This window comes from Hevea brasiliensis, chromosome 18 (assembly GCF_030052815.1).
Source record: "Hevea brasiliensis isolate MT/VB/25A 57/8 chromosome 18, ASM3005281v1, whole genome shotgun sequence".
Lineage (NCBI taxonomy): Eukaryota > Viridiplantae > Streptophyta > Magnoliopsida > Malpighiales > Euphorbiaceae > Hevea > Hevea brasiliensis.
The window spans coordinates 33,173,047-33,196,413 of record NC_079510.1 but is presented as its reverse complement, the minus strand read 5'-3'; the positions used below and the strand labels follow the sequence as shown (position 1 = coordinate 33,196,413).

The 23,367-nt window shown below is 32.3% G+C and overlaps 2 protein-coding genes across 2 annotated transcripts; one reads left to right on the top strand and one right to left on the bottom strand.

Moving 5' to 3' along the window:
- Positions 1-1,036: 1,036 nt before the first annotated feature.
- Positions 1,037-6,982, top strand: LOC110641277 (uncharacterized). Its single transcript, XM_021792943.2, has 15 exons — positions 1,037-1,540; positions 1,626-1,723; positions 1,807-1,907; positions 2,013-2,091; positions 2,267-2,327; positions 2,477-2,523; positions 2,678-2,770; positions 2,909-2,999; positions 4,439-4,487; positions 4,912-5,031; positions 5,120-5,267; positions 6,142-6,234; positions 6,320-6,388; positions 6,551-6,593; positions 6,689-6,982. The coding sequence occupies exons 1-15, from the start codon at positions 1,483-1,485 to the stop codon at positions 6,787-6,789; spliced, it is 1,251 nt and encodes a 416-aa protein (XP_021648635.2). The 5' UTR covers positions 1,037-1,482; the 3' UTR covers positions 6,790-6,982.
- A 1,259-nt stretch (positions 6,983-8,241) lies between these two features.
- On the bottom strand, positions 8,242-15,923 carry LOC110641257 (alpha-mannosidase 2). The gene is made up of 4 exons (XM_021792923.2): positions 15,098-15,923; positions 12,820-12,969; positions 12,467-12,499; positions 8,242-11,407 (listed from the first exon to the last, which is right to left on the bottom strand). Exons 1-4 carry the CDS (start codon positions 15,686-15,688, stop codon positions 8,669-8,671), a joined length of 3,513 nt encoding a protein of 1,170 aa, XP_021648615.2. The 5' UTR covers positions 15,689-15,923; the 3' UTR covers positions 8,242-8,668.
- Between the last annotated feature and the right edge of the window lie 7,444 nt (positions 15,924-23,367).

Below are 23,367 nucleotides of genomic sequence, written 5' to 3'. Positions count from 1 at the left end.
GGAGGGTGAGTTAAGCTCCCCAATTGATATATATTGTGTTTACAGGTCGGGTGAGTCAAAAACTCCCCGTTGAAAGGTCTATTTTATGGCCGGACTCTGTCCGGTTGAATTCTTGAAATTGGGCCCAAATGGGCCTTAGAGTTGGGTTAATGAATAGTTAGGCTTACTACGGGCCTCGGGGGCTTTAGGCTGGTCCAGGTCCTAGTGCCGATCCGGCCCATAGATTGGGTCGTGACACTTATTTACCCTTTCCTCACCCCCACCCAAACAGACCCTAATACTCTCTCCAACAACAAAAATAGATTCACTTTTTTTTGTATAAATTAAAAAATATAATTAATATTATTAAAATAATATATTTATTTAATTTTTTTCATAATATACTCTACATTTGTATTACGTCATTTAAAATCAAATAATTTATATTACTAAATTATTATTGGAATTAATAGTCTATATTATTTTAATGCATATTAAATAGTGATACATTAATAAATTAATAAATAAATTATTATTTGAAAAAGAAAAATAACTTATAATTTGAGATAGATGAGTGAGCATATTTTTCTGGAACAAAGGAAGTAAATTTTATGAGGTGTAAATTTTTTTTTTTAAATGAAGTCTAAGTGGGAGGCTCACCACCAACCTCTTTGAGAAAACTACAATTTTTTTTAGCTAAAAAAAAATGCTATTCGAATGTGATGGTTATTGCTCTTTAAGTGAGGGTCCATTGTTAGCTCATGATTAAATCCTCGTAGGGGGACCCACTACTCAGTCACAATAGATTCTCAAAGAATCACAAGAACTGATTACCTACCAACTCTTAAGGATTACCACTAAGCCACCGCGCTCGGTTATTTTGAGAATATAACGTTATTCGTTACATTGAGTTATAAAAACAACCATAAATTTTCTTCTTGTAATATGGTCACTAGTGAATGAATGTCAAAATTCTCAAATTCTCTTTTCCTATATAAATGCTTGTGAGGTTCTTCAGCTTCTCACTGCGGTAAACTTGGGAGCCAAAGCTTGTTAGATGATCATAGAGCTCCAAGACTGATTACCATAACATTAAACAGTCTTTACCATGGATTTCAATTTGAAATGCTTCAAATGCAGTCTATATTTGATCAGACTGATTGGAAACAGAATGTCTAATTCTTAGAAAATAAGTTTATTTTCTTAATTGGGTATATAAAGAAATCAAATTTTCTCTGCATAAAGATTTGAACTTGGCGATGACCAATGGCACATGCATGCTACAGCAACTCTGACCATGGAAGTAAAGAGCTACAATTGTAGAAAAACGGCGTCGTTTTTTTGCTGCCGATGGTGAACTAAGCTATATGACTAATGTATACCCTCTCTGCCTCTCCTGGCTTAAATTCTATGCAACCACCAACTTCTCTCTGATCCCACTTTCCAGTCACAAAAAACCCTCCTCTCGAGTTAGGTCTTTGGGTCTCAGTCAGGGCTTTTGCAATGGCGGATTCTGAGGAGGAGGTGGTTGCTGTGATCATGGTCGGTGGACCCACCAAAGGTAATGGAGTTACACTTCCTTTTACACTTCCTTGTTATTCTGATTTCTTTCATTTTTATGTTAAGAAAACAAAATTCTTGGGCAGGTACTAGATTTAGGCCTCTTTCATTCAATACTCCAAAACCACTGTTCCCATTGGCCGGGCAGCCTATGGTTCACCATCATATTTCTGCTTGTAGAAGGGTTAGTGTCAGAATTTTGCTCAATCTTTTTTTTTTTCTTGATTGTGGTTTTCATTATTATTGTTATTATTATTGTTATATTAGATACCAAATTTGGCTCGGATTTTTTTAATTGGATTCTATGAGGAGCGGGAATTTACTTTGTATGTCTCTTCAATCTCTAATGAACTCAAAGTACCCGTAAGGTACTTCATCTTAACTTCAATGGGCTATATTTAGTATCATTTATGGTTTATGGAGATTGTGGTGGGTAACTTAGTTTGGTTTCTTGTTGATTACTGTTAGTCTAGATACTTGAAGGAGGACAAACCGCATGGTTCTGCTGGTGGTCTTTATTATTTTAGAGACATAATCATGGAAGACAGTCCGGTTTGATCTTTGCACTTTTTGATTTTTTAGTATGGCCTTTGTTTGCCTTTTTTGTGTATGATTTTAAGAATGCTAACTTTTTTGGTGGTGCTCAACTCAAGGAAAATTCATTAAATTTGTTTTGGTGTTTTTCTATGTGATATCTCATATTTATTGCATTCAATTTTGCTGGCAGTCACATATCTTTCTACTGAATTGTGATGTTTGCTGTAGTTTTCCATTGCCAGATATGCTTCGTAAGTTTTTCACTTTATATGAGTGTTTATGGTTATGATTGTGCTTTCTCTAAATAATGTGGCCACACCACAACTTCTTCAATATTTTATATGGGATATTGGTAATTTATTATTTTATTCACTTCTGGGTTTGTTTTGCAATTTTTCAGAGGCACATAAAAAATATGGTGGGATGGGAACAATGTTAGTAATAAAGGTTGGTGGATGACATACATAATTATTGCAATAGTACACTTCTATTGCATTTCTCTCCATCATGCTTCGAGATGCCTTTTTTTTTTTTCAATTATTTCCTTTCATTTTCTTGAATTTATTTTATCTGGTCATTTGTTTATTTTCTTCTTGCACAGGTTTCTGCTGAATCAGCCAACCAATTTGGTGAATTGGTTGCTGATCCAACCACCAAAGAGCTGTTGCATTATATAGAGAAACCAGAGACTTTTGTACGTGCATGATTTAGTTTTTCTGTCAGCATAATGTGAAGCACTTTGGTGAATCTAACTGTATTAATGAATGATTTATTATTATGATCTTGGTCTGTTTCACACTTCCTCTGGTTTAACTGTATGAATAAAATGCAGGTAAGTGATTTGATAAACTGTGGTGTCTACATCTTCAATCCAGAGATTTTTACTGCCATTCAAGGTGTCTCCACTAATCGGGAAGACAGAGGTTGATTTTTGCCTATTGCAGGCCTTAATTTTTATCATTTCATACTTGTCAATGCAATTGGTCCTGGCGTGTCTTTCCGTATTCTTATCATTAGTTGGTTACATTACAAGTATGAAATTTGAGGAGCAATATCACTTGATCACATTTTGGATTGTTTGATCCTTCTCCCTTCGCCATTTTATGATACATATCAACATATCAGAATGCTTATTCTAGATATTTCATGTACGTGTTTTTATTTATCAGATTTACCAATATGCTTGTTGGAAGTTTGCCTTAAACTTTAATCACAATGCCAAACAATTATTCACTATTAAAGTTATGTTAAATATTTCTATTTAATGCAAAGCATGCTTGTCAATTGAAGACAATATAGAACTTTTTGGTCAAGAGAGTGCAGTCATAATTAAGAAATAGCAAGCCATAAAATTGCATGCTGCTTCTGGATAAGAACAATGAACTAACTTGATTTCATTAAGTATTTGAACAGCCTTTCAATAACTGTTATATCATCTCCACTTAAAAATAAATAAATGAATGAATAACTGTTATATCATCATGGCAGATTCTATTCATAATCACCTTTAAATGGTGCTGAGAAAACTTTGCAATGGCATCAACATGGTTCCTTCTCTTTTTTGGTGGAAACTCAGGATTGCAAGGGTCTAGTTTAGTTACCTTGTCTACTGATGCTTATGTTTTCTTTTGCTTTATGTTTTCTTTTGCTTTTCTTTATTTCTTTCCCCCCTTGCAATGAATTGTTGCCTATGAAGATGCATGACAGAGGACTTCAGTTTCCCTTTTCTCAAGGCTGGGGTGGTAATTGATATTAGATTGAAGTCTTCTCTCTTGAGCTCCACATGACATATTGGTAGTGGATCACAGTTGTCAATGTCTGTACTTCGCAGAACTTGGCTCTGGTTAGAGCCAATGGTAGTGTAGCAAGCAAATATCTGTGATTTTTTAAAGAGACTTGATATTTTCAAGGTTTTCTTCAGTCTGAAATATGCTGTTGATATTGTGCCAAGAGAAGAAATTGCTTTTGTGCACAGTGCTACTCTTCACATTTCCCCTTTATGGCTGAACCTTTGGAATATTTGAATTTCAGTTTAATAATGGATTATGAAAGAGAAGAGACTCTCCCTATTCAGTTTTTACTTAACTGGTATTCCATTACCAGAATGAAACCTTTATATGCTTTCATATGGTAAAAGCAGCTGTATTCTTCAGAATGATCTCTTCTGCTGTTGAATATTACTTGCCTTTTGATTGCTGCAAACTGCAAAGCATTAACATTGGTATCAAGTGCCATATTATTTATGATAAGTATCATATGCAGCATCATATAGTTTTCTGTTTTTGATGCTTTGCATGATGTCCTATATGCAGATATAAATTCTTATCATGCTAGTAACAAACTTAAACTTTGTTAATTGCAGCAAATCTACTTCATTTATCCAGCTTTGACGGCCTTCAGTCTGTGACAAGGTTGATCTCTTACTAGGGTTTTAAAATAAGAATTCTTCAATGCTTGCTTTGCTTCAGAATTTCTTCTAAACAAACAAAAATTGTGTGGCAAATTACATTAACATTAGAGGTCATGCATATAATTGGATCTTAGAAGGGATGAGTCCTATAAGTGATGTATTTATAGGCTAGATTTTTATTGCAAGTATAAGAGAGTTTTCTCTTTCTCAGAACCAAAGCAATCTGACATGTTATCTTGCAATGTTTTGAAATGTGTCTGCTTGAGCTTCCTTGTCTATCATGCAATATCATCATAATATATTTTGGATAGATACCAAACACATTTGACTTGATGAGTTACATTATCTTTTTCAATACATCCATTTTTTAATACGCCTGTTGGTATTAAAAACTGCATTAAATTGAAACATGTTTTTGTCTGCAGAGCCAGTTTTCCTACAGATTTTGTAAGGTTAGATCAAGATATTTTGTCACCTCTTGCTGGAAAGAAGCAATTGTATACATACGAGACAATGAACTTCTGGGAGCAAATCAAGACTCCTGGGTAGAGTACCATGCTTATTCTTTTGTTTAGCTTGTGAATTTAAACCTTGGCACTGTCTGCCCCATCTAAATTCATTTTGATGGTGCAGGATGTCTTTGAAATGTTCTGCTTTATATCTTGCCCAATATCAATTAACCTCCCCTCAACTTTTGGCAAGTGGGGATGGAACTAAGAGTGCTAGCATTATTGGTGATGTCTATGTTCATCCATCAGCAAAAGTGCATCCAACAGCTAAGGTCTTTTGTTTTCTCCTAACATGTATTTGCATAGTAACATTCCACAGCACTGTGACGTTAAATAAGTAGTCAAAATCAGTGATGCCATTTTGTGGTCTACTGTTGGCTTTGAGCTCTCATGATGTTATCTGTAACCACCTGTCTACATCATGCTTCCTCAGAAAGATGACCCTGGGTTTCCATCATGATTCCCAGACCTGGCCCCGTTTAGATTCAGTGGCTTTCTTTAGCTGATATTCATGTCTAAGAACTGTAATCTCACAGCTCGAAGGGCTTTGCATTGTGTACAGCACAATAACTGATCTATATGGAACCTAGTGTTATAATATTCCCCAATCAGAATTTCATCTTCCACCGTGGTTTATTAATTGGGTTTCCCTATTATCTTCTAGCTACTTCTAGCACTTGGAAGTAGTTAAGCTAGGTTACTGAACTTTATGAAATCTAGCACACTGCAACCCTATCATAGTTTTATTGTGGGTTGAAATCAACTGATCAAGTCCGGTGATAATGATTTCAGTTTCAGATCACGTTTCTGGTGGCAGAGAATATTGAGATAATGGTGACCATCCATGCTCAGGATTATATGGTGTTTAGGATGTTTGAAGTTGTGTTTATAAGAGACTTAAGATTTACTGGAACTCTAAACTTTGTTCTATTGTAAAGTTTTCCTCTAGTGCCACTTATCCTCCCCAATAGGAGAGGGTGTTACGCAAGATTTTGATTAGCTTCAGGAGTAGCATTGTAAGTTTGAGAAGAAATGTCAATTAGGGCACTGATTTTCAGGACTCCCCATTTCTTCATCCATCTCTGCATATTTTCATGTATCTATATTCCTATCAGCTTCTAATTCATTGCTTGCTTATTTGTACAGATCGGTCCCAATGTCTCTATTTCAGCAAATGTTCGTGTAGGAGCAGGGGTTAGGCTTATAAGTTGCATCATCTTAGATGATGTTGAAATTCAGGTGTAGAACTGAACCCATGTAAAGAAATCTGGACAAGAATTCTTTGTTCTGGAAACATCTAATTTGCTATATTTTCTCCTGACAGGAAAATGCAGTTGTTATGCATTCTATTATTGGTTGGAAATCATCTCTAGGAAGATGGTCAAGAGTCCAGGCAAGTCCATTAATCAACTTTAGAATTATGAGTTTTACTTTCTTTCATTTTTCCTTTTTTTTTTTCCTTTTTCAAGAAAATTCATCTGATTGGTTTTATCTATAATCTGAATTCCTCCCAAATTTATGCAAAATATTGGAATTATGAATCTTGATTGATCAGGCTGATGGAGACTACAATTCAAAGCTTGGAATAACAATCCTTGGTACTTGGCCTTGCCCTGTTCTTTGCATCTGCCCTGGGAAACCCCAGTACTGTTGAAGCTTGAAACAAATGTTCTTATTTTTTTTTCTTGTGCAGGAGAAGCTGTGACAGTTGAAGATGAAGTTGTTGTTACTAACTGCATAGTTCTTCCAAATAAGATCATTAATGGTAGTGTACAGGAAGAGATCATCTTATAACAATGAAGACATTTAATTATTGGATTTTTGTTGTTTTTCTTCGCGGAGAAATTTATGATTTGAGATCTTATATAATTTTTCTGTAGAAATGGGGAGGCAACTCCCTTGTGTGTGTGTGACTTGGCCCTTGGATTGTTAGGCCATGTTTGGTTTACTATGAAAATAGAAATTGAATGTAATTTTTAGAATATAATTTCTTTTTCTTATTTGTTATATGAGCAATCTAGATTTATTTATAAAATTTTTATATTTGAAAATTTTGAATTTGGCTTGAAAATGGTATTTACTTTCCAGTAACATATTTTTAATGATATCATGTGATGTATTTTATGGATAGTTGATTCCATATAAATTAAAATTACTTTATTACGAAAAGTAAAATGATTTAGTATAAATTTATTATTAATCTCTTGAAATTTTTTAAGTAGTTTTTTTTTTTCTGTAAAGTAATTAATTATAAAAATTTTATTAACTTAATAAAAATATATAACATTTTTTAAAAATTTAAGAGATAAATTATATATGATAAAATTTATTAAAAAAATTATAGGAAGATTTGTTAAATTTATTTATTAATTAATTATTTTTTAATTAAATTAATAAAATTTTTATAATTAATTATTTAAAAAAATAATATTTTACGAAAATCTCATAAGATGAGTATAAATTTATGTTAAATTATTTTATTTTTTTAATAAAATATTTATGCTTCTTATAAATCAATTACTATTACAAATTCATTTAAATTAAAACTTAGAAGAGGAGATATCTATTTCAATTTTTAATCCATTTCAATTCATATGGTTAAGTTTTGATTAGTAATCATTCTACATACTAAAAATTTCCTAGAAAGATGGAAAATTATTTTGCCCATCTGCAACCCTATCTTCGATTAAGCAAATTAATTTTTTTCTACGTTTTAAATATATTATTATGATTTTACAATATATTGTGTTAATTGAAATTAATTTAAAAAATAAATTACTTTTTTTAAATATGTTATGAAATTTTATAAATATTTCCCTACCCTAATTAAGTCTTATCAAATTTAAAATAAAATTTGAAATTACACAATTTTAATTATAAATATTATATTTTTTTATAATTTTATGATTTTTTTATAAATTATAAAATGTCTTTCTTTAAATAAAAACTTTTTATGGTGCATTAGAACGGAGTACTAATGTGTCAAACAACTGACAAAATGCTATCGGCGCACGTGCATGTTATTAAATATTTAATAAAAAAAATTAAATTTCTGAATATTCAGACTGAATTATTCTGAATTTATTATTATTATTATTATTTTCTTGGAGAACTCTGCCTTGTTACTTCCCAATACAAGTAATGCTGCGCACCGCCCAGGGGCGCTAGATGATACAGCCATATCCATCCCTAATGAGTAGTGATTAGAAAAGTTAAGGGTTACTCTCAGCACCTAATCACTTCATATTACCTGGAAAAATATTCCTCTCCAAAAATATATTACCATGAACCCATGCTACCAGCAAAATGGGGCAAAATTCAAATATCATCAAAGGTTGATAATCTATGCTTCTTGCAGGAAAACAGCAGTTTCCCATAATATAACCTCTCCTTCACGTAATAACAGTACTTGTATACAAAATATGTACCAATACCTTCTATAGTACTCAAAAATGAAGTCTTGAATCCTCCATAAAGAGTCAGCCTCTGCTATGTCCTTGACTTGGTCAGATATTGCATGAGATAGCATCAGACAGTCAATTATTCTTGAAGTTTAAGCTTGGGTTATGTTGACAAATGACAACGGTATATAAAAAATCACTGTTGCTTTGCCACTAACCCATACCATCATTATCCACAAAGATACAATACCCAAAGTAAAAACATTTTCTGCTCACTGGTGTGGCCGCAACTCCAGCTTGTATGCTTGTATTTCCATAGGAGAGATGACAACGTATCCCTCTTGAGCTGCATCTCCAACCTGCTCAGCGTACCCTAGCATTTCCACATCATCATGCAGAAGGTTCAAAGAAGTTGCTCTTGCATTCAATGCTGCAAGCCCCTTGAACATGTTGAAAAGATTTAAAGGCTCATTTGCAACAGTAGTGCACTGTGATCTGCCCTTCCGACAATATGAAGTATCCCAATGGCGCCTCTGTAAGATTAGAACAAACCTAGAATCTTCTATCAGCTGCTGTGAATATTTTAACGGCCGAGGAACTTTAAAATTCACTATGTGCAAGTCACATGGTAATGGAGCAGACAAAGGAGAGAAGGATCTTGGGGGTGGTTGCACAGATAACTCCTGAGGGTTCTTTGCAACAAATGCTTGTAAAGGATAGTTCAAATGAGCTCCAACACAATGCGAAAGAAGAGAGGGGCTCAGAGGAAGAGGATTGGAAACGGGATCTGAGGTGGAAGAAATGTTCATCTCAACAAGGATGTGAAAGATCACATTCATCGGACGGTTATCCATCACCCCTTGTCCAAGACCACGTCCATCATCCCTTACCAAACGTCGATCAAGCATAATCTCCAACCATCCATCTTTTAGGCTTGCCACACCCAATGACTGTCTAGAATGGACAGAAAACCTCTGACCATTAGATCCTTGCATGAACGCTAGAGAGGGCATAGGATAGTAATTCCCCTGCAGTGGGATCTTACTGTAAGTTTCTCTCCGGCTCATCTGAAAGCCATTTAAATCAGAATAGAAGATCTTTTTATTATCAATATCTGTCTTGTATCTAACTATTAATTCCCTGTCATCAAATTCCTTGCCAAGAAGCTCAACATGATATTCTTTCTCAATGAGAAACTCTTGTATAGTATTATCTCCATTATAAATTCTAGTACTATGGGAGATGGGTGTTTGATCCCATGATGTTTTAGGATAAACAAACACTTCCTGCATTAGTGGGCCCCCAGAGATCACCATGTTCCCACCTGCCTCAACAATAGGCTGAGCATCACCGTCAGGCTTAAACAGGTAAGCCCCACTTCCCGGACTAGTGTACACACCTATTTCCTCGTCCACAACAATTCTGGAACCATTTTTATGGCTAATTTTCTGCAACGAACCAAGCTTGACATCAAAGGTGAGAGCTTGATGTTGATTCTGGATTTCAGCCATGTCACCTTCTACTTTAGAACAAGCATATGGAGAGGGGCATGAAAATGAATTGGAAATTGAGAAGTACTTCAATTTTGCTGGTATGGCTTTTTCACATCCAGCAAAACCATTGGCAATATAATATGTTTGCAACCCCAAGGCAGGAACAGAAGCTTTGAAGTGGACACGATGCCTCCCAGTAAAAATCTTGCTCCTATCATGCTGCAGTTCAGGAGAAACTTGGCTTTGAACGCAAGTCCAGTTGGAGTCCAAAACAGCAACATCTGGCCTGTTAACAATAACCATCACAACCTCTTCTCTATTTTGCTCCAAAGGATTAAAAAGGATCACTGATTGCCATGTCCCTTCACGTGCACTGATTGCTTTATGGACAGGCTGAACATCATATTTAGATCTCACCTGTTCTGCCTCAAACTGGGATGGGTTATGATCAGATTTTTCATGGTGGATACCAAGAAGTACTTCAATAGCTTTAGACATGAAAATCTGCAAGTCACGCAATGAAGTATGCATCCGAATTCCGTAGTCGCGAACAACATGATCCTTAGCAGTACCAGTCACCCCATCATGGTGTTGAAAAAGAGCTAAATTCCTCCTGGCAGCAGTCAACTTATAGCCAAATCCTGTTGCCAACTTTTCACATTGTACTCTCTGACAATAACCAAGTAACAAAGCCATCATCATTTCAGTGGCACGAAGAGTTTGCTCTAGTACCCGATCAACAGCCTTGAAGAAAGGCCTTGAAACATAATAGCCACTCCAGTAGTCTTGTTGCCTATCAGAATAAGTAAAGAAGTCACCAGATAGAGATGGAAAACCTCCAATCTGACCAGACCCAGCCTCGCCAGGACATGAATAATTTATTCTATCAGCCTCCTCATGAACAGTTTGGAAGTATTCTTCCAGAGTACCAAATTTTACCTCTGCATTTAAACTAGGATTAGAGTTGATATAATCAAATAACTTCTGGTAATTCCGAAACTGAGCCTCTGCTTCATCAACACTGATATATCGGAAATCATCTCCAAGAGGAACAAGGAGAGTATTAGTCCGGTATAGTGTTGATTTCTTCCTGTACTGATCTAGCAATGTTTGGGCCCTTTCCTGTACATTTTCCAGGCTGGTCTCTACTGGATGAAGCCCCCATGGGCACATCTCATAATAAAAGCCGTGCACCCTAGCAAAATCGAACTGACAACAAACAGCAGGCTCCGGCCCACAAGTATGAGGAATATCATAAGAATAGAAGGGCATCATGTGTACAAAAATATCAGTTGTTTCCTCAGCATCCCAGCTTTGACGCCATATGTATTCTAGATTCTTATTCAAAGCAAGTTCCTTCTTTACCTCATAGTGAGTCCTCTGAATAAGCATGTTCTCGAAACCCATACGACGGAGAAGATATGCCATGGTAGCTGAGTAGCCAAATGGATCTATTGCCCAAGAATTCTTAGGAACAACCCCAATGGTGTCATTCAACCACATATTCCCCTCAGCAATCTGACAGTGAAATTTCAAAAAGGCTCATATCCAAAACAGTTCACATTGTGCACTAGCTAATTTATAAAAAAATAAAAAAAATAAAAAATAAAAAAAAAAGAGTATGTTTTTACAAATCCAAAATAAATGAATCCCTCATTTGCTAACCAGCTCAAGAATGAAATGCAAAAAATATTTATCGCAAGTAAAATCAAATGCATCAAATCACTAACCAAAAAAATATGCAAGGTAATTTTGATCAGTGGATAACATCAAAAGATACACAACAATATAAGGAGCCAAGTACAACGAGCAAAATGGGTTGTTGTGATTGTGGCTCATACTCAAAGAAGATGCCGCACCCTAAGCTTCAGGGGGGAAAAAAGCGGCAGAGGGTAGGGGTTTGTGAGGAGGAGCAAAGTTTCTTCTATATCTAATATAGGAAAACTCTAGCGTCTATAAATAGGCACCTGTAATCTTTTCCTTAATAGTGAAAAATTGCACGTGGCTCTCCACGGATCTAGGCACATTGCTGAAACATGTAAAATTCCTTATGTCTTGAAATTGTTATTATCTCTCGTTCTCTATTTATTATTCTATTCTCTGAGTGTGGGTTGCACGAGTTATTTTCAACATGCCGAAGACTACCAAAGAAAACTAATCACCCCAAAGACCCTACTGACGGTATCTATGAATACACTCTTTGAATCTTCCACATGTTTTTGTGTACATCACTTGAAAAGTACATGCCAGATTTATTGTGCAATTTAATTCACATGTTAGCTCCCACGGTCCCACCACAAACCTTTGACTCATTAGCAATCAAGAAAATAACAAAACTGACTTATTCTTTTCCTTTCCAGGATAGGAAAGGGTTTCTTTCTTACTCCCTCACCTTCTTTGCTGTTCTCTTGTTAATATGAACCAAAAGAAGGCTACATAATTAAACAACAATTGAAAACAAAGATCCAAATCTAATGTCCATTATGGTTACTTACAATTTATTAAGTTACGAGTGCATGAGTTCATTAAAGTAACAAACGAGAACATCTAAGTAAAAGGAAAGATTACGGTGTATACCTGTTCAATTATGGCAAAAAAATGTGAATTGGCCTACATCAACAAAAGAAACCCAATATTGGTCATTAAATGATTATAGAACTCATGCATTAAGCAATATGTAAAAAAATAAAAAATAAAAAAAAATAAAAAAATTATAAGTGGGTAGCATAAGGGATTGGAATTTAGAACATTAAATCAAGATATCAGACCATAAAGACAGCCACAGGGCACATCCACTACCCCAAGGGTGTAAAAAAAGAATAAGAAAAACAAAAACAAAAAGAAAAAAGGAACCAAGTTACAAATGCATGAATATTTTAGCAACAATTAACGGAATGGTGGGCTATTCAATTATAAGCTCATTTGCATACCTCATCATTCATTACCCAACCACCACCAACAATTTCTAACTGGCCATTCTTCAGTAAATTGGTAAAAGATTCCCTTTTGTCCTCTGCTGCATCTCTCCACCATCTCTCCAGATAAGACATTTCTTCCCATATGAACCTCCGCCGACCATCCTACAAATCCAAATACAAGTAATTCTTACCATTACAGTAGCTTAATACAATCTTCCAAATTTTACTCAAATCAAACCCACTCCAATTTTGTGTTATTTTTCGCAAATAAAGTGTATAGATAAAAATTGAAATTTATACAGAAAAAACATTCATAAACTATGCCCTTTAGGCTAGACAAATGTTAAAAATGCATAAATTATCAATACCACATTAATTCCTAAAAAACTAATAGCCCTATGAAATTAACTAAATTTTGCCTCTACTAGAGGAAAACATGGTAGAAATGACTTGATCAGATAGCATTTGCGATTTGGTCTTCGGGAAGCAAGAAAGAGCATTTGGTAAAAAGAAAACAAGAAGTAGGTAAGCTTTTGAATTTGCATAGACTAATGTAATGGAGGGCATTAGATGCAACAACAGCAAAAAGTAATATTAAGGCAAATTTTGATGCTACACCTGTGATGGTAGCAAACAAGGGGAAGTGGCGGTGTTGTATCAGGAACGAGAGGTTCAAGTTTCTTGTTGGAACTAAAGGCAGTTGAGCTTTGGACCAATTACACGCAAATTTAATTCAGTATGGATAGGATGAGTACGTCTCTCTAATCAGGAAGTGGGTGGTACTCTTTAGAGAGTTAGAAAAATTAGAATACCCCTGCACTAATTTTGAAAGATAAATATAATGACAAAGATATGGTTTTTTGGCATGCAAACTGATTGGTGAGGAGAAAAAGAAATTAAAAATAAATAAATAAATGGCACAGAAACTAGCAGCCACTGGAGTGGATTGTAACTTGCAAGGAAAAAGTAACTTTGTTATAAATTATCCAAATTACTTGGAACCAATCATTGGCAACTATATCAATATGATTTGGAAACCTACACACTTTGAGTCTTTGATATTTTAACAACTAACGTTGCTGTTGTGTTAAAAAATAAAAATAAATCCTTTGCAACACAATGAGTTCATTAGACTAACAAAATGAAAAATATCAACAAACTAAAAGTCTAAGGAGGCGTGTGTGTGTGTGTCTATATATATATATATATATATATATATATATATATATATATATATATATATAACATGCTTGGCACAGATCATCAGCTATGTAATGCTAGGAGTGTAAACGAAAAGAACTGAGCTGAGCTTTGAACAGCTCAAACTTGATTCGTCAAAATTTTTTCAAACTCAAGCCAAACTCAAGCTCAACACGAGTCAAATATCTATAAGTTCAAGCCTCATTTAAAAAATGAACTCTAAACAAGCCAAGCCAAACTTAACCTTTTATCGAACTGAACTCGAACAACTCGCGAATAGCTAGACTTATTTACATAGTGAGTTTTAAGTTGGTTATGAAGTTCAAACTACATAATTTTAATTATTTCTCATATAAAAAATAAGAAAAAAACATAATTTTCATAAAAAATTAAATTTAAATAATGAATAACTATATTTAATAAATACATTTTATACATTGATTATATCATAATTTTAAACAACATTTTTTTAGAACATCTCTAAATAAAATAACAAATATTTATAATATAACGAAATACAATAAGTCAATAACTAATATAAATATCATGTTCACGAGCCTATGAACAAGTTGGCTCACAAGTCTTATCGAGCCGAATACTACAAAGCTCGAGCTAACATACGAGCCAAAAAACTTGAGCTCGAGCTTGGATCCTTTTCTAAAAGGGTTTAACCAAGCCAAACTTGGTTCGTTTACAGCACTATATGTGACAGCAATAAGTCCATCTAAAACTACCATAATCCCAATTCGAAAATCAACCTTAAAAGGCAGTACTCATAAGTCAAGTTTCAACTAATATGGTAATGACATCGTGATTCAGGGGAAAAAAAAACTCTTCATATGAATTAAGATTTACGAAGCAGAATCAACAAAATTCCAAACCGAAAGAAAGAAAGAAAAATTCTCCAATATTCTATCATAGATATCTAAGCATTCACACTTATAATTCCACAGCATAACTATCAAATTTTACACTACATTTAATAAAAAAAAAATTTCCAAAATTCCCACCAAATCTGACCACTTCCCGGCAGTCCAACAAACACCAGCCAAAATTAATGCCATATGAGCGAAAAACCACCAAAAATTACCTTTGAAAGTGTTTCCACAATTGTATCGAGTATGTGCCTAGATTGCCTCTCATAATACTCATCAACAGTCAATTTCCACCCAGGATCATTATGCGAATGAGGCATCACAAACACCTTCAACTTCTCAGTATCCCACTCATTCCCTTTATAGCTCACTTTCCATCCTTGCTTCCAAGGCCCACCATCCACATCCAAGAATTCGATCTTATCATACAAACCCTTTGTAGTTATATCCACCACAGCCCCCAAAACGGCACCTTTGTCGTTTTGGGGTTTTCGAGGGATAGTCTTGCGAGGCTTCAGAACGCGAAAACTGGATTTGGATTTGGGTTTGAAGGGAGAGGAAAGAGGCTTAGGGATGCCAAAGTGAAGGAAAGTGATGAGAAGGAAGAGGAGAGAGATCGTAAGAGCTATAGTGAAGAAGTTAGTGAATAGGAAGTTTATCAGAGCCGTCCGCCGGCGAGACTTTCTTGAAGGAAGCTTTGATTTGGCAGCGAAGGAGGGGAGGAGTGATTGAGCCCAGGTGGTGCCGGCTCCTCCACCTCCACCCCCCCGGCGAATGTTGCCGCCAACGTAAGAGGAGAAGGGCATGTTTGGTTAGTAGTTTTCCGTTCTGCTCAGTTTTCGCTATGGGTAGGCATTTTTGAGGAAAGGGCGAAGAGATCTATGCAGAAGGAAAAGGACGTAAGAAAACAAATGCAATAACATTAACGCCTTGTTGTTTACTCTTGGAACATTTGTCCTTCATTTTTCAGTTTTCACCAACCATTGAGGGAGGCGGAGAGAAGAGGGGAAAAAAAATTATATTTTCTTTGTTTAGATAGTAAATCGAGAGAAGAAATGAAAAAAAAAAAATGAAGAGAAATGAAAGATAATTATTTTTTTTTTATAAACTCAAAATATTTTTCTTTAATTTGAAGTGAAATTGAGAGAAGTAAATAAAATTAAGTATTATTTATATTAAAATTATTTATACATCTTTAATATCATATAATAATAAAATCATAAATTTATAATAATTAAATAATTTTATTAAAAAGAAAATTTTATTTTTCATTTATATTAATAAAGTATTCAAATAATTAAAAAATAATAATTTTTCTTCTTTTCTTTTTTCTTCATTTTTTCTCTTTAATTTTTCCTTAATTCCCATAAATGGTAACAAAATCAGCTTTCAATACAAAACTCTGATTCCTTAAAAAAAAATAAATTACTATTTAGATTCTGAAATTTTAACAAAACTATCTAATTTTTAAAAAATTATACTATTTAATTTATACATTTTATTTTTATCAAAATTTTCAGTCTACAAATTTTAATATTAATTAAATTATTATTTAATTTTTATTATAGTAAAATTAATTAATTTATTTTTATATTTTAAAAAATATTACAACTCCCTCTGTCTGTGTTTTAAGTTTTTTTTTTATTTTAAACAAAAATTAAGGAAATAATTAGGTAGTTTTATTTTTATAAAAATATATTAATATTAATTAAAATATCTTTATGGTGTCTTAGAATATAGAAAGGTAATAAAGAGATATTGCATTGAAAATAATAATGAACTAGTCATTTCCGTGCACGTTACGTGGATTATTATTATTTTATTTTAATAATATAATTTAATATATATTTTACTATATTTTATAATTTTAAATTTATATATAGAATTTAAATAATATTAAAATTTTCATTAATTATAATTTTATTTCAAAATAAATAAATAAATAAATTTATTAATAGATTTTTTTAATTAATCTTTAAATTATTTGACATATATTAATAAAATGATAAAAAAATAAAAAGAAAATACATACGCTACCTGGTGATTTTGAAAATATTATTATTATTAAAGTTCTTATATTTTAAATATAAGAAATTCTTCAAAAATATATGTTTAAATTTTTTAAATAATTTTTGCAACACCTTAGATAAATCTCACATCGGCAAAACACGGGAGAGATGCTGGGTTTATAAGTTGGCGGTTTGTAAACTCTAGAAACGCGTTTTAAAATCGAGAGGCCTTCGGCACAGAGCGGACAATATCACTAGTGGGCCGGGCCATTACATTTGTGGTATCAGAGTCGTTCCGCGTGCAACATTAGGCGATGGTGGGGCAAATCTTAGCGAGGACGCTGAGTCCCATAAGGGGGGTGGATTGTAACACCCTAGGCAAATCCCACATCGGCAAAACACGAGATAGATGCTGGGTTTATAAATTGGCGGTTCGTAAACCCTAGAAACGCGTTTTAAAATCGAGAGGCCTTCGGCCCAGAGCGGACAATATCACTAGTGGGCCGGGCCATTACATTTGTGGTATCAGAGTCGTTCCGCGTGCAACATTAGGCGATGGTGGGGCAAATCTTAGCGAGGACGCTGAGTCCCATAAGGGGGTAGATTGTAACACCCTAGGCAAATCCCACATCGGCAAAACACGGGATAGATGCTGAGTTTATAAGTTGGCGGTTTGTAACCCATAGTGACGCGTTTTAAAAACGTGAGGGTTTTGGCTCAGAGCGGACAATATTACTAGTAGGCCGAGCCATTACATTTTTTTAGTGAATATATATATATATATATATATATATATATATATATATATATATATATATATAATTTTTTTAAAGTAATTCACCTTTTTTAATGTAATTAAAAATTTAATTAAAGATAATTTATTTTAGGCATATATAATATGTTGAATATAGTTTTATAATATTTAAAATCATAAATTTAAGAAAATTTTAAAATATACTAAAAGTAATTTTTAGGTTTTAATATTTAAAAAAAAAAAACCAAGGAGCTCAGCTCATATTATTAAGATTAAAAGACAATGAATCATACAAAAAAGAAAGGGAGGCATACGTCCCATTCACAACTAGACATAGAATTAGCCGCTCTAGCAATCGAATGGGCAACTTAATTCGCTTTTGTTTCCTAACAAAAGCATAAGAAATAAATTGGAGCTCTTGAAAAAGAATCTTACAATCATTAATAATCATAGCAAAATAAGATGAGAATGCATATGAAGTATTCAAAACTTGGAACACCAGTTGGCTATCTGTTTCCACACAAACTGGTTGAAAACTTAAGGATTTCAGCCAACTTAATGCCTCTCTAAAAGAAAGCACTTCACCAATAAGAGGAACGATTAAACCAAGCCTTGCAAGCAATCGACCTACGCAACAATAACCGGTATAGTCCCTTATTATCGTTCCTAAGCCATAAGAACCATCATTAAGCAAAGCAACATCAATATTACATTTGAATGCTCCTTGCTCCAATGGCTTCCAATGAGTTTGCAACACAGAATCTGGATGCACATGAGCTGTATGGGGCGAAATATTAACACAAGCTACATTCCATTCGCTATGAATAGAGCGAGCTCGACTTAGAATCGAGAAAGGTTGTTGATACTTCTGATGCCAAACAACCTCATTCCTGTGACTCCATAAGCTCCACATGATCATAAAAGCTTCTTCAATAGATGTTTCATGATCAGAAGAAAAAAGATTGTTAAACCAAACTTGTAAAGAAGTCATCGGACTCCATCCCAAAGATGATAACAACCAACGAGATTGGGCAAAAAAGCAGGTATAAATAATATGAAAAGCAGTCTCAGGTTGAGCTCCACAAACCTGGCATCATTCATCTGCTTCAACATGTCTTCTCAACAAATTGACTTTGCAAGGTAAAACATCCCTTAAAATCCTCCAAACCATAAATTTTACTTTTGCAAGAACTTGAATTTTCCATAGTCGATCCCATGAAACACCCAGCCTCCTCAAATCCCATATCCAAACTGACCCTGTAACCTTCCTTAACCACATATTCACCTTTCTGATTTAAAAACCAAAACCAAGCATCTTCATACACGGATAAAGGTAACGGGATTTTTAGAATTAATCCCACATCACGTTGATTAAAGAGACATCTTATCAAAGTCTCATTCCACTTACCACCATCAATCAAGTCAGCAACCACAACCTGATCCAAACCATCAATGATCTCCGTTTGAATATGAGGCTCATTCGGATCCAGTAACCATGGGTCACGCCAAATAGATATTGTAGAGCCATCACCAACTCGCTTTCTACAGCCATGGAGCAAAATTGGACGAGACGCATAGATGCTACGCCACAAGTAACTTGGATTTGATCCAATACTAGCTGCAAAAAAATCAAAATCTGGAAAATATCGTGCTTTCAGCACTTTTGCTGCCATGGAGTTCAGATATTTTAGAATGCACCACCCTTGCTTGGCTAATAAAGCAAGATTAAACTGTTTAAGGTCATGATAGCCTAGACCTCCATGACATTTAGGCACTGCAAACTTACTCCATCTCATCCATTGAAGAGCACTATTCATAGAACCAGAATTGCTCCAAAAGAACCCATTCATTAAGCACTCAATATCTATGAAAATCTTATCTCAACTATTAGATTTTAATAGTTGAGGTAAGATTTTCATAGTTAAATTTAAAAATGTTTAGATAAATTAATATTTAATATGATAAATTAATTTTATTAGATAAATTTAAAAGTAAAAATAATAAAAGAGGTATCATATGGTAATTTTTAAGTATGCTTATTAGTTAATGTGACACACTATAATAAAAAATGTGATACATGCATGGACTATTTATTATTTTATTTTAATAACATAATTTGATATATATTTTATTATACTTTATAATTTCATAATTACATTACAAAATTTTAATAATATTGTAATTTTAATTAATTATAATTTTATTTGAAATTTAATAAATAAATAGGTTGATTAATAAAATTTTTAATTAGTCTTTAAAATATTTGACATATACTAATGAAAGAATAAATAAAATAGAAGAAAATACATACACCATTTAACAATTTTAGAAATATCATTATTCAAATTCTTATATTTTATATATAAGAATTTGTATACAATTTTTTTTTAAAGTAATTCATCCTTTTTTTAATGTAATTAAAATTTTAATTAAGAAATTGATTTTAGGGATATATAATAGGATGAATATAGTTTTATAGTATTTGAAGTTGTAAATTCAAGAAAATTTTAAAATTTTTAAAAATATATTAAAAATAATTTTAGATTTTAATAGTTGAGATAAGATTTTCGTGGTTGAAATTTAAAAATATTTAAATAAATTAATATTTAATATGATAAGTTATTTTCTATAGATAAATTTAAAAATAAAGATAATAAAAAATGTATTATATGGTAATTTTTAAGCATACTTATTAGCCTTTGTGACACTCATATTTGACACTCTAAAATAAAAAAAAGGTGTCACATAGCAATTTTTTAAATATACTTACCAGTTTAAGTGGCACAATCGCATGAAACCTTTTCCAAGGCTTAGCTTTAATATATATATATAGAGAGTGTGTGTTACTCAAAAAAAATATATATATTTTCTTAATTTTCTAAAACGGCAAATAAGGTGGACAAAAAAAATTCTAAAAAATCACTTAAAATAGGACAGAGGAAGTATTTATTTAATCTAATTTAATAAAATTAATTAATTGATCTATTTGTCTTGAAAATACAATATTTTAAAAAATATATTCATATATGAAAATAAAAATTTTTCTATTTGTTTTTTAATTGCTCAATTATTTTTATTCAATTTTCTACACATTATTTTTGTATTTTATCTATTAGGAAATAACTTTCCTTTATTATTATCTTGATTACTTTGAAATCTAAATAAATTGATTAATATTTTTGTGTAGATAGTTTATATTATTTTTTATTAAAAAAATTTCAAAAAAATATAAAAAATAAAGGGAAAAACAGCATGAGTGCATAGAGAAGGAATATGAAATAGATAAATAAATGATGGTAAAAGAAAAATAAAGGAAGAATGTTATGACAGTTTTAATATAAAAAGTAATAATATATTACCAACAAATTTTAGGTAAGTTGAGACATAAAATAAAAATAATAAGTGTTCAAACTATATCAGATTTGAAATTCATTGATAAATTACCAACAAATTTTGAAATCTATTACTAAATTACTAATAGAATTTAAATTCATTGTTAATTTGTGAAATATATAAAAAAAAATTAGGCTTTTAAATTATCAATGGGTTTTGGAATCTATTGGTAATTTAAAAATTATAAAAAAGGGATGTTTAGATAATCAATGAATTAATTTTTTGGTAAATTGATAAATTTCAGAGGGAAAATCTCATTTTTCTTTTTTAAAAGTTCGTATTCTTTTTAAATGTCAATCCGTTGTAAATTTTATAGGGAAAATTCTGCATTTTTTTTTAAAAGCCCACTTTTTTCAATATCAATGAATTATAGGGAAAAAAATCTTTTTTTTTTAAATAATGGATTGCAAATTCGTTCCCAATGTATTGTTAAAATGAGTATAAATACCTACCATATTTATTTATTTAATCATTTTATTCTCACCCATTTTCATTTTCCTTGTCATTTCTCCCATTTTCTTTTTTTTTTTCTCTTTTCTCCTATTTTTTTCCCCTTTTCATCATTTTCTTTTCTCTTATCTTTCATTTTCTTCCCTTTACCCTTATTTTCTTTTATCCTCTCATCATTTCTTCTCTTTCCTCTCATTTTCTTCCCCTTTTTATCATTTTCTTTTATCTTCCTCATCATTATTCTATTTTCTTCCATTTTATTTTCATTTCATCATTTTATTCTCTTTTCTCTCATTTATTTATCCTTTCTCCAATTTTTTTTTCTCTTTTCAACATTTTTCTTTACTTTTTTTCATCTACCTTCTAATTTTGACTTACATTTTCCATTCCCATTAACATAATTTTCCCTTATTTCATTTCCTCATATTTATTCTTATCATTTTTCAAATAGCACTTTTTCCTCTTATTTTAATTTATTTATAATAATTATTAGTGATAAAATAATGTCATATTTATAATAATAAAATAATTTGAGAGAAAAAATAATCTAAAAATAATAATAATAATTTGTTATTTTAATTGAAAACATATAGAATTCAATTAAATTCTTATCATTTTTCAATTAAATTCAATTTTTTTCGGCATTGTCTTGTGATGGATGCAAAAGAGGAGTTTTAAGAGTTGCATGACCAATTAACACTGGGCATATTTGTTAGTAGTATGCCCTAGAGCATATCATTTTGTATGTATCTTGTACATGTTTTTATTAATAAAATGCATTTTCACTTTTCCGTTTACATAATATATTTATGTGTAATAGAAAAGATCCATTGATATTTTGTTAAAAATTCTATTCTTAAGTTGTTAAGAATATGAGTGACAGTATTTATAGTACAAAGTATCATAAATAGGTTCACAATCAAGGATACTTCACAATAAGGACATGACTTATCTAGAAAGATTGTATTCATGTTTGTTCCTAAGTTATTTATATGAGATATAAATAAGATGGAATGGTGAGTCTCATGCCATATAACAAATATGATAGGCACTTATACATGATAAGTAGGTCGAATCAGTGACACTTATGACAAGCACATGGAGTTTACTCTTGTCAATGCACTGTCATAAATCATATCAGTGCATATAATCTTTAGACCTGAGATAGCACAGTTATCTTGTATATAGGTAGTTTGAGTTTAATACTGCTTTTATACTTGTACTGTGTATGGATATATGGGCATGTGTTGGCTCCTACTAGTTATATATGGAGGTAGGTGTTGATCAAGATGGAATCTATTCTTCTAAGTAAATAGGGATAAAATCTTATGTTCATTTAATTATTCTGGATGTTTCAAGTTCCTGGCCAGGACAGATAGATTTAATCAGAAAAGAGTTTCTGATGAGAAAATCTTTTAATCAAGAACTAGAATTAAAAGAGAATATAATATTCATAGCAAATGGGGTTTAACATAAACTATGACTCCAGTTCGAATTGAGATTTTGTAACAGAGAGATTCTAGTGCATGGTTGTGACACCCCTTATCCGACTACAGTGTAGCCGAACAAGTTATGCCACTCAGTGTGCCGAGCACTCTATTTTATCTTAATTCATTTTTATTCTTCCTTTTGAATATAGCTTGTGAAATATAATTTATTTAAGCCATTTATCGAAATTATAATTTATTTGAGGTTCCGAAAATTTTAAAGAAAATCCGGCGGAGTACCGGCTAAAAATGGAGAAAACCGTTCTTCGGAACCTGTTAAAAACACTTCCAATATTCACATTCAATCATTTCCAAACTCCAATATCAAAATCTCATCAATATTTCTCAATTTCAGTTCTCAACATTTGTCAACCATTCATTTCTCAATCATT